At 30.3% G+C, this 18,567-nt stretch overlaps 1 protein-coding gene across 1 annotated transcript in view; it reads right to left on the reverse strand.

Annotated features, from left to right (window-relative positions):
- Positions 1 to 18,567, reverse strand: part of LOC113366623 (proton-coupled amino acid transporter-like protein pathetic) — a 48,305-nt gene that overhangs the window by 10,987 nt on the left and 18,751 nt on the right. The window contains exons 2-8 of the mRNA XM_026608259.1: positions 14,814 to 14,884; positions 10,349 to 10,423; positions 10,094 to 10,244; positions 6,620 to 6,744; positions 4,307 to 4,391; positions 3,979 to 4,232; positions 3,689 to 3,901 (exon numbers count right to left, since the gene is read on the reverse strand). Coding sequence (XP_026464044.1) covers positions 3,689 to 3,901; positions 3,979 to 4,232; positions 4,307 to 4,391; positions 6,620 to 6,744; positions 10,094 to 10,244; positions 10,349 to 10,423; positions 14,814 to 14,863 — 953 coding nt within the window. The 5' untranslated portion in view covers positions 14,864 to 14,884. The remainder of the gene's footprint in view (positions 1 to 3,688; positions 3,902 to 3,978; positions 4,233 to 4,306; positions 4,392 to 6,619; positions 6,745 to 10,093; positions 10,245 to 10,348; positions 10,424 to 14,813; positions 14,885 to 18,567) is intronic.

Below are 18,567 nucleotides of genomic sequence, written 5' to 3' on the forward strand. Positions count from 1 at the left end.
GAATGTTATGTAACCTTCCTGGCCTCCTTGCACCACCTTGAGAAGGAAATACATTTCAGGCACCCCTCGATAACTCTCTTTATCACCTCATTCATTCCTCTGAACCAGTACTGTCTGGTAACTCTAATCTAGTCCTTCCTCTCCGGATGTCCCATCTGCTCATGAGTCAGCCTAACCACATTCTCCGCCATGCACTCTGGAACTAAGAATAATAGTCTCCCCTTGGCTTTACGGTATAACAGTCCATCCCTCATCTCATAGAATTTATCTTCCTCTCTCTCCAACTTGTTCCGGATCGCCACAAGCGACGCATCCTGAGCTTGTCGTAAAGCCAGCACCCTGTCGAAGCTATTTTCTTCTATTACCAGAAGCTCGTGACACCTGCTCAGAGCATCAACATGCGTGCATTCTGGCTGCACCTCTATGTTCTAAGTCATAATTATAATTCTCCAATATAAGAGACCATCTAAGCAATTTTGGATTTACCTCTCTCTTCTGCAGAGCCAGCTTCAAACTATTGCAGTCGGTAACCAGTTTGAATCTTATACCGAACAAATATACATGAAATCTTTGAAGCGCATTGACTACTGCCAACATCTCCAGCTCAAAACTGTGAAGTTTGGACTCTGCCGTCGTTGTTCTCTCTGCTATAATAGCATGTCGGGTGCCATTTACCACACTCTCTTGCCTCTGTACAAATACTGCTCCATAACCCACGAGAACTACCATCCGTATGCAATTCTGTTCTGGCAGTTGGAGAGTATATCGCCAACACCGGTTTACTCACTAGCTCCTTTTTAACAATGTCTATTGCACAAACCTGCTCCTCTCCCATTAAAAAGTTCTCACCCTTTTTGCACAAGTCATATAATGGTTTGCACTTTATACTAAATCCTTAATAAATCTCCTAAAGTAACTAGCTAACCCTATAAAACTTCTCAACTGCTTAAAAGTCTTTGGAACTGGGATATCCAGTATCGCTGCTATATTAGAATCACTAGGCCTTATGCCTTTATCGTCTATATAGTATCCTAAAAACTCAATATTATCAAACATAAAACTACACTTATCTAACCTTAATTGTAACTTATTCATACGCAACACTTTCAGCACTCGTTTCAAAACGTCTATATGTTCACTAATTGTTTCTGTGGCTATCAACAAATCGTCCATGTAAGCCGTCACTTCACCACAGACAATAAACTCCCGCAGCACTTCATTAATATATCGCAAAAATACACTAGGGCTGTTACAAAATCCAAAAGGCATTCTTATACATTCGAACTGTCCCTGCGCACACACAAAAACTGTATATTTTCGACTACCCTCGTTGATCACTACATGATGAAATGCATCCTTCAAATCCAGCCTCGTAAAATGTCGCTTACCCTTAAGAGCGTCTAAACAATCATCGATCCTTGGACTCGGATAAGGGTCTCGTACTACCCTCTTGTTGAGTTCGCGGTAATCGATGCATAGCCGAATATTACCGTCTTTCTTGCGAACTATTACAATTGGTGAACAATACTCTGAACAGCTTCGTCGTATTATTCCCCGATCCAACCAATCTTGTATTATAACTTCTACTTTGCCCCTTTCATAATAAGATATTCTACGCGGACTTACATGAAATGGTTCCGCTCCCGCTTTCAAAACTATATTTAACTCGAACTTTACAGCCGGCTCCGTAGGCTGTTCGGCTTCAAGATATTCCTCGCGCATACCTTTTCCACTTGCATACGTGAGGTTAAGTCTACATTTCACAAATTTTGGCACACTGCTCGGACTCACTAAATGTATCTATTAAAAAAATGTCATTCGCACTATCGTTTTTATAACTAATGCCCACTGTTCTTCCGATATTAACATTTAACTCACTATGTTGCACCATGTCCCTACCCAATACACACATCGAAGACATGGTTTCACTCGGCACTAAATAAAATTAATTGTCACTGTCACACCAAACTTCACAAACGTAGCCTTCGCTGTCACAATTCCTAAAACATTCACTTTGGAGCCATTGATGCCCTCAAAACTGTCATCCGCGCTACACTTCTCCACTCCACGCCAGTTGGCGCTGCGTCTGTCGTTAGCATCGATATAGGCGATCCCGTGTCTACGATACTGTCAAACTCATGAGTGCCAACCTTCGTGCGCACTCTATACGCCGGGATGTGACTTATTAAATGCGTCTTCGTGGTACTATCCGCTTCTCTGCTTGTAGATGCCTTTGGCGCATAATCTGTCGAGGCCTTTTGAGAACTCTCTGTGGATGCTTTTTGCGGACAGTCCCGCAGCGAATGTCCTAACTTTCCACACAAATAACATGCACCTCTTTGCCTCCTAGGCTTCGAGCATCCTATCGCCCTGTGGCCGGTTTCACCGCAATTAAAACATTCTATTACCTTCGGTATTACTACAGAAGGCGGTGGTTTCCAGCTCATATTCTGTGGAATGCCCCGTTCATATGGTGTTATTTCGTTCATAACCCTCAACAATGCCGATGTACTTTTGAATTCGCGCATTTTCGCCTGGGCTTGCAATGTCGCGTTATCGAACCCTTCGATCAAATACGCTATCATGTCCGTTTCTTCAATAGCAATTTTGTTACCTAGCGCCATTTTTTCTTGGTAATATGTACTAAATGGCTCATTTCTTCTCCATTTCCGGGCTTCGAATCTTCTCATTAATGTTAATCTGTCCTCACGACACTGGAAAACTTCACACATTCTGCTTTTCAACTCTTCGTACGATAGTCTGACATTATCCGCAGAAGAATTGTACCAAGTCTTTGCTGCTCCAGTCAATCGTGATACCAATAACAACGCCAATTTTCTCTTTGGTATATCGCATACCTCCGAGATCGCGCTTAATCTCCTAAACCATGATTCTACATCATCCTCCCTATCACCACTGAACTCGGGAATCATAGCTAAAATCTCCTGATTGCCCATCATATCATGCACGTTCAACACGGTAACCTGTGGCTGAGCCGCCATTTCCGCTCGCGTGTTTTCACCGGTATGGGCCATGTTGTATCTAATCTTATTAAATCTTCGTAATCACTTAATTATTTTTCTTAAAACACTAACACACACACTCACAATTGCACGCTCAGTCTACAACCACGTGTTTTTCACTGGCCGGTAAAAATTTGCTTCAATTATCGATCACCTGATTTACAATCTCTCTCAGATTCCTAATCTCTCTGATTTCCAGTCTCTCGCTAGACTCCTAATCCTCAGATTTCCAATCTCTCAGATTCCTAATCAGCGCTCACAATAATTACAAACTCACTTTTCCTCTATATATGGGTATGCCACTTCTGAACTTTAAGCTTGTAACGTCCTCTTGAATATCCTGAAATACTTATTAAAACACAACTAATTCTTCAATACTCGGTATATTCACTACTCGTTACAGAACTCTTATTACTCTTACTTAACCAAACTCAACTTATCTCAATCAATCCTGAATCCATACTGTCACTCCTACTCTCAATCATCCTTACCAAACCACACATACATCCTGTCGGCTATTACGGGATCAGACACTCTCTCAAGACCCAGAGCCATCTATCCAACCGACCCGCACTACAGCCGTTACATTCAAACTAATAAAATATAATCTTACAATATATATATATATATATATATATATATATATATATATTACAAGAACTTACTCTTCATCAACTGGCAGATTTTCTGTAACTGAACCTTTTACTTTTATTCCAAAACACCAATATCCAAAAAATCCTATAATGGCATACAGAACAATAACTATAAGCATGGCAATATTTAATACGCCAGGGCAACCCAAAAAATGTTGAGGTTTCTTCATAGTGTTTTCAACAGGCATAACGACACCAATTCCTTCCATAGCAAAAATGACTGTGCTGTAAAATATTGATAAGGCTGTTTTTGACATTCGGCACATATTTACTAGTTATTAAAATATTTTTGTAAAAATTACCTGAAGAACAGTGGTAAATTTGCAAAGTCTCCCATTAAATCTAGTGACTTTATATCCTCTCTTGATTTGAGCAGATAGTACAATGTTATACTAAACGAAACAATTAAACACAAATTTGCAATTGCTGAGAATGGTACTAAGTATTTCAATTCTTTTATTTGTCCTATTATTAATAATGGTACAATGACCATTAATATGTAGGACCGAATATCAATTTCTTCGCCGCCGTTCTCCACTATGTAATAATTTGCTACCTGTAATGCAATAATGCAATTTTATACGCCATATTATGAATAAAATAAGCAATTGCAATAAATTTTTGACTTACCTCACCAATTGATGTAGCTATGAATACTATGTAAACGCAACCCGCCGAAAAATATGTCAATATTATACCCCAATCAACGAACTGCCTAAAATGACCATGAACATGATTATGTGCTATATAATAATGAAATTTTGTTTGATATAGGTATTTGTGAAAATTCAAAATTTAATCGTAATATTTTTGATAGTTTTTACTGAGATGCATTTATTTATGCACTTTTTATTTTATATTAATTTTGCCTTTTTTGGTGGCGGACCTCTTTGAAATTGTTACAGCTTATTGTTCCTTTATTGCGTTTTTATAACCATTGCAACTTGAATTTTAAAGAAATGCAAATGGTCGTAAAGTTGCTATTAGAAGTAACGTTTTTTTAACGTTAGAAGAAGAGATGGATCATTGGAAAGAGTAATTATGAAAAATGTATACTGCGACAGAGAAAACGCGGAAAAGACGCTACTGACGAGTAAACTGTGCCTCGACTAAATTATTTATATCATCATTCACTGGACGTGTATTGAATAAGATCTTTTTTCAGGAACTATTATGATAGTCAGTGGCAAAGCTGATCAGCTGATATTGACTCGAGTCAATATAAAATAGTTTTCATGGGCTAGCCACATTAAAGATAGAGAAGTATATGAGTCAAGTTATTATTGTTTATAAAATTTTAAAAATGGTTACGCCATGTCATTTTTTTATTCTCGTATTTTAATAGCATAACTTTATAGTCGTATTTTTATGGTAATAATAACCCAACGGCTTATCCGTCCATATTTGATAATTTTATTATCAGAATTTTTCTAATAGGGCTGGACTTATTATTCAATTTGATGCAGCAATGCTGGGGAAGGGCCATTCAAACTTAATATAGTAAGACAGTGATTTCCAACCTGTGGGGCGCGCCCCCTGGGGCGGCGCCATACCGTTCCAAGGGGGGCGCAAAGCTGTTTCAAAAATATTATTTTTAAATGCTGAGTAAGTGTCAAAAACAAATCAGCAAAATACTTAAAGTACTTCTGAGAGTGTTTGAGCTCAAAAAAGAAATTGCTATATTTCTTGCTGATAACAAAAGAGACGGAGTAATCTTGTTTTAGGACATAAAGTTCTTCGCAAAATTTGCGTATTTAGTTGATATTTTTCAAAGACTTAGCGATTTAAATAAATCAATGCCAGGATCTCAAATTCGTGCTTTTGTTCAGAAAGACAAGATTACGGCTTTTATGAAAAAATTAGAACTGTGTATAGCTAGTATCAAATAACTTTATAACTTTAACATGTTTCTCACTTTTAAAATTACTTGTGTTACTGATGAAATAGAAGTAAGTAAAGATCTTATTATTATATCAGTCATATGACTAGTCTACGAAACCAATTTTCGCATTACTTTATCTAATTACGTCCAAATACTAACGGATTAGAAATCCATTTGTCATTAAGAAACATGATGATTTTGGTCATTCAACAGCAGAGCAGAAAATTATAATTGATTTATCTAGTGATAGCACATTGAAGCAGATGTTTCAGGACGAAAATATATTGTTGAGTTTTGGTTACCAGTAAAGGACGGTTTTCCTACTTTGACAAATAATGCTTTAGAAATTTTATTACCATTTGTGAGATCTTACTTATGTGAAACAGAAAATTCTTATAATAAATATTTATGTTTGTATGTATATTTTTTATAATACTGTGTATTATTTGGCATAATTTCAGTTATATTAAGTATATTTAAATTAAATTGTTAGAAAAATAAGAAGAGGGGGGGCGCAATATTTTTTTCATTCGAAAGGGGGGAGCAAGGAAGAAAAGGTTGGAAACCGCTGTAGTAAGATCTATATTTTCAAGTGAAAATTGATATCGCTGCTGCTAGATATTGGGTTTGCCCGTGACGGGCATTGAACCCGCGCTCTGCCTGATCGCAAATCAAATTTAAGTAGTTTTTTGTATTAACATAGTGCCAGTGTAGTTAAGTTTTAAACTGATTGGTTTATATTCTTATGTCTATAAGGGAAGCTGGTTTATAAATTCTTTGAATTGATTTAATTAGTTTCTCAGTAATTCGTGTCTAAAATAAAACTTTGCTCTTCAAAATATAGACATTCTCAAATTCTCAAGAAAAAAAAACAGTAAAATGGAGTTATTAATATTCATCCTAATTTCAATTTCGAAGTTGTTTATTCACATATGCGTTATTAAGAGAACATAATATCGTATGAATTCTGGGAATTATGTAGAAACTAATATGTCACAAGAACTATATCTTTTATTTTAGAGAAATTAGAGATAAATAATTAAATTTTATTATTTTATTACCGTGCAAAGCCTGAAAGCTTCCTAATAGTTGGCGAAGGGCTTTGTTTAAATACCTCTTCCGCAGTTTCAGCAAATCCAAGGGATGGTTCTCGCGCTTTGGCACATACTTCATGTGATGTTTTTACCTAAAAATTTAAAATAATCGAACAATTGTTAATATATTTTAAAAGTTTTTTTTATGAAGTATTAATATGAAAATCTCTGATTCAATAAATTAAATATATTGAGTAAACTTTGAATTATTATGTATCTTTTTGTAGTTTTCCAACATATCTAATAATAGCGAGTACATATCATATTAGGCCAAACTATTCTTCTTTGCGATAATCTGGAATTTCGAAAACCGGCGGAAAAATTGAATACGTAATATTCAATTAATCACGAAATAATAATATTTCACAAAGAATTTACTAAATTGTAACGTAAATACTTTTGAATGTGTATAGGTGTTTAAAATTGTAATTTTGCAATGAGTTCGACTCTTAGTTTTTAATTCCTTTAACGGCCACAAAACTTGTTCAATTTATTCTATTCTGCATATTGAAAAGTGTAAGATATTTGAATAATAATTAAATGACAACTGTGTTATTTTAATCTTACTAATAATTTGTACATGATAATGTTTCTTATAGATTAATTATTGATCATGATTAATCGATACTAAGTGGCTCTCCATAATTAAATAATATGCATAAAACATTAAGCGCGTGTATGAGTATTACTAGCAAATTTGTTATGCATAATCTAAAATATTAATCATCGTTGCACAATGAAGCTATATGACTTGCCAATAAATTGTTAGCTTGAGTTCATAAATTTAATAAAACCGATTAATTTATTCAACTCAACTAAGTATATATAAATATATTTTACGATATAAATCATATAATAAATAAAGTAAAATAATATAAATTTGTTTCGCCGTTGATGGCTATATTTGCGACTTTATTATGGCAACACGAAAAGTTATCATGCAAGCGTCTGAATTTTTTTTTTCAACTAAATAAATTTACAGCTGTTAATTGATTTCGTGTTTTGTACGAACAATAATAAATGTTTTAATTTTTTTTTTCTTGTAAGAATGTTGTTGAATACCGAGTAGTTTTTTATATTGTTGACAATCAAAAAGCCATCTCATCTGGTTTATTTTTTTTAACAAAATCTATATACTCCGATGATTTATTCTTCTTAAGGCACTGACTTTATCGTCACCATGATGTTGAATTGAAATTATTATTTTTTTTTTATTTACAAATATAATAGCAATCAGAATCTTATGAAAATAAATTTAAATGTAAAAAAATTTTGAAATATGTTTAACGTAAAAACTGGGTTGTTTATTATACCTTTTGTAATAAGGTTATGAACATATGAACGTAACTAGCTGTAAGTGGAATTCTGTCTTAAGGCAATTAGGGCATCGTGCCTTAAGGCAAATTGCTGAAACTTCCCGTACCAAAAATTATTATTTTTTTTTAAAACGATTAACATTTTTGAAAAAAAATTACTTTGAAAAAATAAGATTTTTGAGAAACTATAAATTGGACAAAAAATTAGTTTTTTTTGAAAAAAAAAAAATTAAAAAAAAAAATATTTTTTTTACAAAAATTTTTTTTTTTTGAAAAAAAATTTTTTTTTCTTTATTTTGACATATTGTGGAAGATCTGAACTTTTTTTTCAAAGCAATCGTACTGCTTTAACTACATAGGGACAAAATATAAAGCGCGTAAGCGCCGCGTCGCTGTCTAACGCATAAGCATTGGTACGGAACCGATAGGAATGTTAACAAAATGTATACTTATTGTTAAAATCTCTATAAAATGTCTGATAATTTGATGTGCATATGTCTAATGATCATTTTTGACCGCCAAATGGCTCATTTTTTTACTTTTTCCTCTATATCTCCGAAACCGCTAGACCTGCCCTCATGAAAATTTGATCAATTCTTCATCTTGTCAATACAAATAAAATGTTTTTTGAATTATTAAAATCGGACGCTCCGTTCTCTTAAAAACTGAGTTACCGTTTTCGGAACTTTTTGCCCCGTATCTTCGGAACGGCTTGACCTGCCTTTGCCAAAAACTAATCAGCACGTCTCCTTATCAATACGGATCGAATGTTTTTTGAATTATTCAAATCGGTTGATCCGTGTTCCTGAAATCGTCGACGAAAATTTGTATCCGCACATACATACACACACATACATACATACATACATACACACACACACACACATACACACACACACACACACACACATACATCCATTTTTTCTAAGGTATGCCAAAATGTTCAGAAACCTCTGAAACGTAAAGATATATAAAAATTTTCATTTTCGATTTTTTTGCGATTACTATAACTTGCCCTACGGGAAGTTAAATATGTACGCACAATATTTTGAGAAAACTGTTTGTGTACTTTTATACTTTACTTATTTAGCTGTTCAAATATAATTATGCAAATACTTTCCAATCCATATATCTTGTCTGTCTGCATTTACATACATTTAATTATTTATTTATTTGGAATTATGTCAATGTAATTGAAGTAGACTTGTCTAGTTTGTGATCTGATAAGTCGTATATAATTTTTATACAGTTTAATTTTTTTTAATACTTTAAAAATGTAAATAAAATTCAAAGTTACTTGTACAAATATAAAACAAAACTAATATAAAAAAATAAATAAAATTCAAAGTTACTTGTACAAATATAAAATAAAACTAATATAAAAAAATAAAAACCTAGAAATAAAATATAAAACTTATATATAGTAATAATATTATATACACGACTAAACAACAAAACATGTAATTATATTTAAATAACAAAATTATTAAGCAATTATCATGATTAATTTGTATAAAGTTAGAACAATGGTAAAGAGTACTCTATGGTAAACCTATATTTGGTTGATTTTAAGTATTTATAGTATAGAATATTTTGGCTCCGGAGCCACCTAAAAAAACGTTACATTTTTACATAAGAGGAAATAAATTTGTTATCGATTAGACCGATTCAATTTATTGAGACACCATATGAAGTCCTTTAAAAGGCAATTAATTTAAAGTTTAATAACGAGTCGAGATAATATTTAGACGCATGTTTATACAATAGAACGATTTAAAGAGACCGGTTTTAATTGATTATGAGATTTAAAGTCTAAATGTTTTCGAAAAGTTCAAACTCAATTGTGACATGTATAAATTGTGAAATCTTTCAATAGCGATATTTTTAGGGTAAATACCAGTATTAATACCTCCGAATAATTAGACGGTATACTGATTTTGTGATAATTCCGGTATACCGGTTTTGCACTACTTACAAATTATTAATATAAATTAGTAAATACTATCACTACTTGATCTCTTGATCTCTTGAAAATGGTTTTATCATATACAAATTGATATTTTTGTTTCAACCCATGAGACAAATATTAAATTATTTGCGTTTTCTAAACTGTATGTAAATTTACCAGTATATGGACACAATGTGTGCAGATGAAACCGATGACTAGAGTTCCTATGCTGGCAAATACTAAGCCTCCATTTTTAAATGCCATTGGCATCGCCAGAATTCCTGTCCCCAGTGAACTTTTCAACAAATGTATGAGGGACCCCATCGTCCTAAACAACAAAAACATAATGAAATAAAATAAAATAAAAGTAAAATGATTATCGATTTTTTTCAGCAAACTGCAATACTACTTAAATGGTAAATAGATACTTACGAATTTCCATTAATGGCATCTCTATGCTCGAAAGGGTTGTATTCTTCTTCTTTCTTTTCATTGTGTAATACAGTTCTGGAATTAGAAATAGTATTAGAAATTATGTTAACATAATCGTAATTATTTTAGTTGAAACTTTGTTATTTTCTGATTCATATTCAGAACAATTGCACAGTATCAGTCACTAACTTCGCGTAGAGTAAGTTTTAGTAATCGCATAAAAGCGAAAATGAAAATTTTTTTGCATATCTTTAGGTTTCAATGGTTTCTTAACATTTTAGCATACCTTAGAAAAAATTGATGTATGTGTATGTGTTGACGTGTTCGGGAACACGAAACTTAAAATTAACCAATTTTAATTATTCAAAAAACATTCGATTTGTAATGATAGAAAACGTGCTGCCGATTAGGCATAGGCAGGTCAGGCCTATATGGGGCAAGATACGGGGCAAAAAAGGCAATTCACTTTGTGAGAGAGCCTTATGCGTCTAATTTGAATGATTCAAAAAACATAATTGCTAGATAATTACTTACACTAATTTTTTGGACAGGCAGGTCCAGCAGTTTCGAATATCCAGAAAAAAAAGTTACAAAAATACTATTTGTTGATAAAAAAAAATGATCATTTCAAAGTTCCAAATTTCCAAAAACATTTAAAAAAAATCAAAATTTCCAAAAAAAACAGTCTTCGAAAAAAATCAAAATTTTCAAAAAAAAAATGTGAATGTACAGCATAAATGCATAAGCTGTTGGTAGAATACGCTCGTCATTTTAATAAGCACTTAAAAATTTCCAGTATATATTTATAATAATTTATTTGAAAATATTTGAAACAATTGTTATTGATAATTGAACAATTCAATTGATTACGAAATATTTACGTTTCAAAAATTTTTTTTCAATTATCTTCAATATGTTTCATATACATTTTAAAATGTATTAAGTTTAAAATGCATGAAGTATTAAATGATTCTAGTCAACCGAATTCATGAAATGGATTTGGATCTGCTACATTTACATTCAATTTTTCTACATATTATACATTTACTCTTTTATTACATTTATTAATTTTCTTAATAATAAATCTTAATTTTTCCGAATGCATTTCCGTTTGCAGAGACTTAGTTTTATTTAGTGTAGTACAAAGAAATTCTAAATTCATAGAAATTTTAATTTTATTTATAGAAATTTTTACTTGGATACATTTTTTTTAAATATTTTTTAAAGTAAAAATCCGTTACTGCTCAAAATCAGATTGCACGCAACGCGGGTTTTGAACTTGGAACCTTGTAGTTGCAAGACCTAGACTCTACCACTCACGCCACGTACTCCCCAAAATCTTCATTGATGCATATCATAAGATAGCCTTATACTTTAGTATAATGAATACCTAGTGAATCAGTTGTTTATTTCTCGCCAATGTACGACACGTGGATGGAGTTTTCCCATATCAAACTCATTTAAACTTTGGAGTATGATGAATATTTATATAAATATTTACAAATTTAGTAAAGATGGAAAAATATTTTATGAGGATTTCAATGCAAAATAATATTATACTACTTGCAATTTATAAATTATATTACTGTCTCAGGACATTGTTGTTGCGATAATGTTTTTTTTAATGAAATTTACGTGCTATACAGGTACTATATTTCAAATTTTGTTTATATTATACTAAAATTTATTAAGTAGTTTACAAAAGGAATATTCCGACACATTGTGTCGCATAAAATCATTAAATATAATCAGAACTTATATCGAGGCTTTTGTGAAAAAATATACTGTAATAAAATACTGTAATATACTATAATAAAAATACTGTTTCAGCGCAGATTTTTTTCATTGGTCTTTCCAATAAAAAGATCAATAAGGATTTTTATTCGATATTTTTCTTTGCTACAGAAAATGCGCAAATGCTATGTTGGAACTGATTTCTAAAATTTTGATTAGGCAATTTGGATTGATTTTATTTGATATCCGTGAGACGTTAAACTTATCAAATTAAATTGTTTATAATCACTTGAACTCTTTGTTAAATTTTACAGTCTGTGTTTGTATTTCTGTTAGATAACTTATAACAATGAACAAATATGCTTGAAAATAAAGAATTCATAATGATAAAATAATACAAATTATACACTTGATAAATTCAAGTACTTATATCTTAGTAATTGATGAAAAATAATCTAGTTTTGCGGGTTTTCCATAAGTATTTTATTGATGAAAATGAATAAAAATTTACAATCCAATTTAAAGTCCGGTTTACATTTTTATCGATATTTATAATTTTTATGACATTATCAATAAATATCAGTGCTATTTAATCAATGACTTTTGTTATTCTTTCTTATCATTGATATTTACGTATTAAATAATGTGCGATTATCAACTTTGATTAAATCTGGTCTTTATACGTCGCAATTTTATCAAATTTATTGATATGCTGAAATCTGATAGATTGATTGCAATGGATTTATATATTGAGAAGTTAAACCTGCAAAAAGGTTTTAACCGTCTGATAATGTTAAGAATTTGCATTACTCAAGATTTCATAAGTAAATAATTTAAAAGGCTCTTTATTCAAAAAGTTCTTTTATCCATGAACATTCATTGCCTGATAAAATTTGGGTCTATGACTTATAAAATATATTTCGATAGTTCTCATGTCATACTTCCGAAATTTGAAAGAACGGTTGACAACTGTAGTACAAAGTTATTATGAAATATTGCAATACGTTGTACATATATTTTAAAACTTCCCGAAAATACAATTTGTTTTTACAAACAATGCCGACATTTTCAAAATTTTCAAAAACTGCTGGTGGTGTATGGAATAGTGCATTAAGGAAAATTGCTGGAACTTTACGTATCGTAACGAAATATTCGAGGAATATTAAATGTTTTCAAATAGATTATTATAAATACTGTAACATCGTCTAATAATTATAAGAATTTTATAAACTGAATTACAAAGTTAAAATTATTTATTTATAGTATTAAAATTAAAATCTGATATACAAAAAAATATTTAAAAAACAAAATAATTTTGAAATAAATAAAATTTCCAAAAGCAATTGTTGTGTCAACACATGCAGAATGTTTTTGGATCATTTCAATCGGATCCTTAGTTATCTCAATAACTGCCATTTTTTGTACATTTAGCTCTGTATCTTCGAAATGGCTGGACCTGCCTTTGCCAAAAACTAATCACCAATTTTCCCAATCATTACAAATCGATTTTTTTTTGGATCATTCAAGTCAGATACACCATTCTTTCAAAAACTCGTTTTCTATTTTGTGCACTCTTTGCTAAAACTAATCAGTACATCTCCCTACCATTGGCAGGCTGCCAATAGGAATCGAATGTTTTTTTAACCATTTAAATCGGGTGGTCCACGCACCCAAAACGTGAACGAAAAATTGCAGACACAAAACACATACACACACATCCATTTTTTCTGAGGTATGCCAAAATCAGAAACCTCTCAAACGTGAAGATATGAAAAAAAAAATATTTTTAATTTTTGGCCCATTACTATAAGTTACCTTACGGAAAGTTAGAAAATACAATATTTTCTAAATATTCTAACATTCAAAATTTAATAAAATAAAGTATTTTTAAAATTTTCAAAAAAAAAAATGTGCTTGTTCATTTTAAATTACAATTACAATGCGTGAAGTTCCAGCAATTTGTATTATTACACTTAAGAATATGAAATGAAATAGATTACGTTAAATACTTTTATAGAAAAAAATTAACTTATTATTATTATTGTATGTATATATTCACGTATTATTTGTGCAGTAAAATAAACTTTGAAAGTATCTTCAAAGAAATTAATCTTAATTTTGCTGGAAAGACTGTAAGCAATACATTTTGACATTAAAAAACAATTTTGACAATTCCGATTCGCAAAATTGAAAACGGATCCACCTCAAGAAATAATAAGTTTTTAACTTCGTTGTCTGAAAATATGCTATTTATCATTTATGTTTCAATTACAGAAATTTTTAATGTGATTTGGATTGGAGTATGTATGCCATAAAACATAGGAAATCTAAATCAAGTAATGTAATGTGTAAAACTATTTATCATCTAATTATTCTTTAAAATGCACTTTGTTTTAACATTTTTTTGTATAATAATAATTTAATCTGAATAATTTAGTTGAAATGATATGTGATTTTGAAACCAGAATGACATTAATTTGTTGAGCGATGTTTGTATAACGATATCGTATTTCATATCTTTTATGCTGTAATGAAACTGTAACACGTGCTAAAATTAATGAACTTTCCATATCATGTTATTAATAATCATTTGATAGACTATTAACGTAAACGATAAAACGTTTCTTTATTTTAACAAATAGTTGTTTGACTCAGTTTGGCATCTTTTCACACAATATTCTATATTCGCCAAAGACTGTTTGCCAAAATAATTTATTGCATAAATACGTACGTGGAATTGAAATCACTCATAGACACGTTTATCGATTCTTTTGATGTCATCTTCAATGGTGTCTGCAATTTCTGTAACAAACAAATATATATTTTTAATTCTTTCAAGTTAGGCTATATTTTATAAATGATAATTTTAACTAAAGATTTTTCTCCATAATTTCATAATAATAACCATACCAATGGTATGAGCATTCTATTCCTACTAGTATGAAGATTAGATTGAAGTAATGATTAATTTTTGGCAAAGAAAGGTCGACCCATTTCAGAGATACAGAGCTAAAAGTGCAAAAGTGGAAGTTTTTGAGATAGTAAAGCATCCGATTTGAATGATTCAAGAAACACTTTGTATGTGTTGTCAGTGTGAAGAAACGATTAGTTTTTGGGGATGGCAAAAACATTTTTTTATTTCATTTTTTTTTTCAATTCTCAAAAAAAATTTTTTTTAAATATCTGAAATGATTCAAATTTTAACCTAATCGAATCTAAACCTTACTTATATACTTGAAATAAATAATTTTAATTTTGCAATTCAGTTTATATAGTTCTTAAAAATGAGAATAGATCTTTCATTCTACCTTTCTTGATTATGTATTGTTAATTATAATGTCGTTATAATATATTATAAGCTCTTATATTTTGTCTAGAAAATATGAATAATGAATTTTACAGTTCAATAATAATCTATTTGAAAACAATTAAAATTTCTCAAATATTTTATTACGGTACGGGATGTTCTAGCAATTTGCATTAAGGCGCGATGCTATGCACCGCTAGATTTTTCATTAGTTGTCAATTTGCAGATATACGCCTTCTGTTTGTTTTACTTGTCTATATTCTATGATAAATATAATTATATTCATGAAAAATCAAGAGCACATTAAGGGAAATTTTAATTTGATTTATCCAAAATAGATATAATAGTTTGTTTTACTTGTCTATATTCTATTATAAATATTTATGAAAAATCAAGAGCACATTAAGGGAAATTTTAATTTGAATTATCCAAAATTGTGATATCTTGTTAGAAATAAGAAAAGTTAGTTTTTTTAACAGTAATACTTGAATGTAGAGACTAAAAACAGAACTGGCCATCACGCCGATTCTTAGGGGGTGTCCATTAATCGCGTGTAAGGTTTTCAGGGGGAGGGGGGTTTGTCAAAAAATTCGAAATATCATGTGGGGGGTGGGAGAGTTTTATAAAAAGATATCGCGTTTGTTTATTTTTTATCTGTTTTTTTTTTTAGAAAAATATCCATACATTTTAATTAACAATTTTACTTTTTTTTCTAGTAATTCAAAATACACGTGATGTTTGGTGGGGGAGGGGGCGGGTTAATTTTGAATATCCCCAGGGCGGGGTACCAAAAAACGCCGCCTTACGACGTCGCTATAGTAAGAAAAAAAAAATAAAAATGTAAATTAAGTTAGGAAAAGGAATTTTACAAGAGCTAAATTAAAAAAAGCTGATGAAAATGTATGACAAATCCACATAAGATTAGGTACCGTGTTATCTATGTAAAAAATGTACCTAACATATTTATATTTTGCATTGGTTGTATAATGCAGCTACTATTTTGTCAAATTCCTTTAAAATTAAAAATAAGCCTCAATTTACCCCGCCTATGGGTGAAAAGGAGCATATATTATAAATTAGAAAAATCGTAAAAGAACACATTTCTATAATTAGTAATTGACTGGAAATATAACTGAACATAGTTCGATAGTTTTTTTTTATATGTGTTATATGTTATTATGTAGTTCATTCAGTTCTGACAGTATAATTTCTTAAAGTCAAATTGAACCTTTTTACCAACATACATCTAAATTAAAATTCAGCAATTGCTTCGCTGGTATGAGAGATTGAATTGAACAAAGCAAACAACATTCAAAATGATGCATGCAAATAATTTTAGTAATTGAGTGGAACAAAAGTTTTTGCAAGTTTTAGAGAATATTTTTCACATTATTTATCTTTTATTCTAGTTTATTCTTGTTTCAATCGAGATATTTAAAATTGCGACTCGGCCGCGTAGTGTTTTTGATTAAGTGTGATGAGTTAACGTGTATAACAAACCCATTCAATTCATTTTTATTTTTATTCTTAAGAACTCTTCTTATAGAATATATAACAAAGAAAAATTGTTGTTACTATAACAATACTATGTTCCTTAATAAGTGAGATATTGAAAGACATGCATTTAGAGACGTCATACATATCGAATTATTCCTTTTGGATGTCAATAGTCTGGTACTGAATAGTGTTTATTAATTTACACTAATAATATTTTCAGACGTAAATTGATAATGTATTCGTAAAATGTGAAGTGACGGCTATTCAAATTGTAATAACCTTATGCAAATATTAAAAAAAAAGATTGAACATGATTTTAAGTAGAAAGGAATCTAATAAAGAATAGAGTTTAAACTTGGCATTTTTTTAACTTTTTCTACGTTTATATTTTTGCCAGAATATTCAGTTTTATTTTTTTAATGTTTTAAGTCCTTTAGATTTGAGTGATACCAAAATTTGACATTTACACGTTTTTTTCAAAAATGCTGAAATTTTTTAAATAATATTGTGCAAATATTAAAAAAGCTTGATTGATTATGATGTTAAATAGAAAGGAATCTAATACAGGCTTCATAATTGAAAGTAAAATTTCTTTTTTTTTGCATTTTTGATGTAACTTAATATGGCGAAAGAGTTTATAATTCAATTTGAACGAATGAGCAGTTTCTTCTTAAATTATTCTAGATTTTTTAATGTTTGACGATTTTAATCAAACTTGGCATATTGGTAAGATTCGCTTTCTTTTAACATCCTAAAAATTATACGCCTTAAACAAATTATTTAATTATCAAAAGTCAAAGTTTGGAATAATTGTCCGAGCGCCTAAAATATATAACGTGTACAAAATCAATTTGTAAACGCATTGATTTTATATTTGGCAGAGGATTTTATAAAATTTTATACACAATATTTGAAACTAGAGGGCAAAAGATGTAGAGGGCTATCAGGTGATAAACGGTCATGTTTGAAAAAAAGTATTTACTTTCATTGTTAGTTTTTTGTTGTTTAGTTTATGAGACCAAGTTGTGACCAATACTGTCACAACATATCAGAACAGCAAATAGAAATCGAGTTTTTGAGAGAACAGAGTATCCAAATTGAATGATCTAAAAACCATTCAATTAGTAATGATTGGGAGAAGTGGTTATTAGTTTTTGGCAAAGGCAGGCCCAGCCATTTTGAAGATACAGAGCAAAATGTGCAAAAAATGGCAGTTTGTGAGAGAACTAAGCGTCCGATTTAAATAATTGAAAGAGCTTTCTGCTTGTTTTAACAAAATAATTGATTTTGGAAAAAAAAAATTGTTTCAATTTTTTTTTCAATTTTTTTTTATATATCGAAAATAATTCAGATTTTATTTTTAATTCTGACTAAAGTTCTAATATACTTTAAACAAATAATTTCAACTTTGCAATTCAGTTTATATAATTCTTATAAATATTCGACAATGTTACAATATTTATAATAATCTATATGAAAACATTCAATATTCCTCGAACATTTCGTTACGGTACGGGAAGTTCCAGCAATTTGCCTTAAGGCACGATGCCATGCACCCCACTAGTTTTGATTATATTTAATTAGAATTATTTTTCTTTCAAAGTTGATCATAACCTTATATTATATAAGTTATTTATTAGATGCATTTTTATCAATACAATTTTGTTCTATTCAAAATTCT

Source organism: Ctenocephalides felis, unplaced genomic scaffold (assembly GCF_003426905.1).
Source record: "Ctenocephalides felis isolate EL2017-DRISC unplaced genomic scaffold, ASM342690v1 CF-g0.4_SCAFFOLD_01170, whole genome shotgun sequence".
Classification (NCBI taxonomy): Eukaryota; Metazoa; Arthropoda; class Insecta; order Siphonaptera; family Pulicidae; genus Ctenocephalides; species Ctenocephalides felis.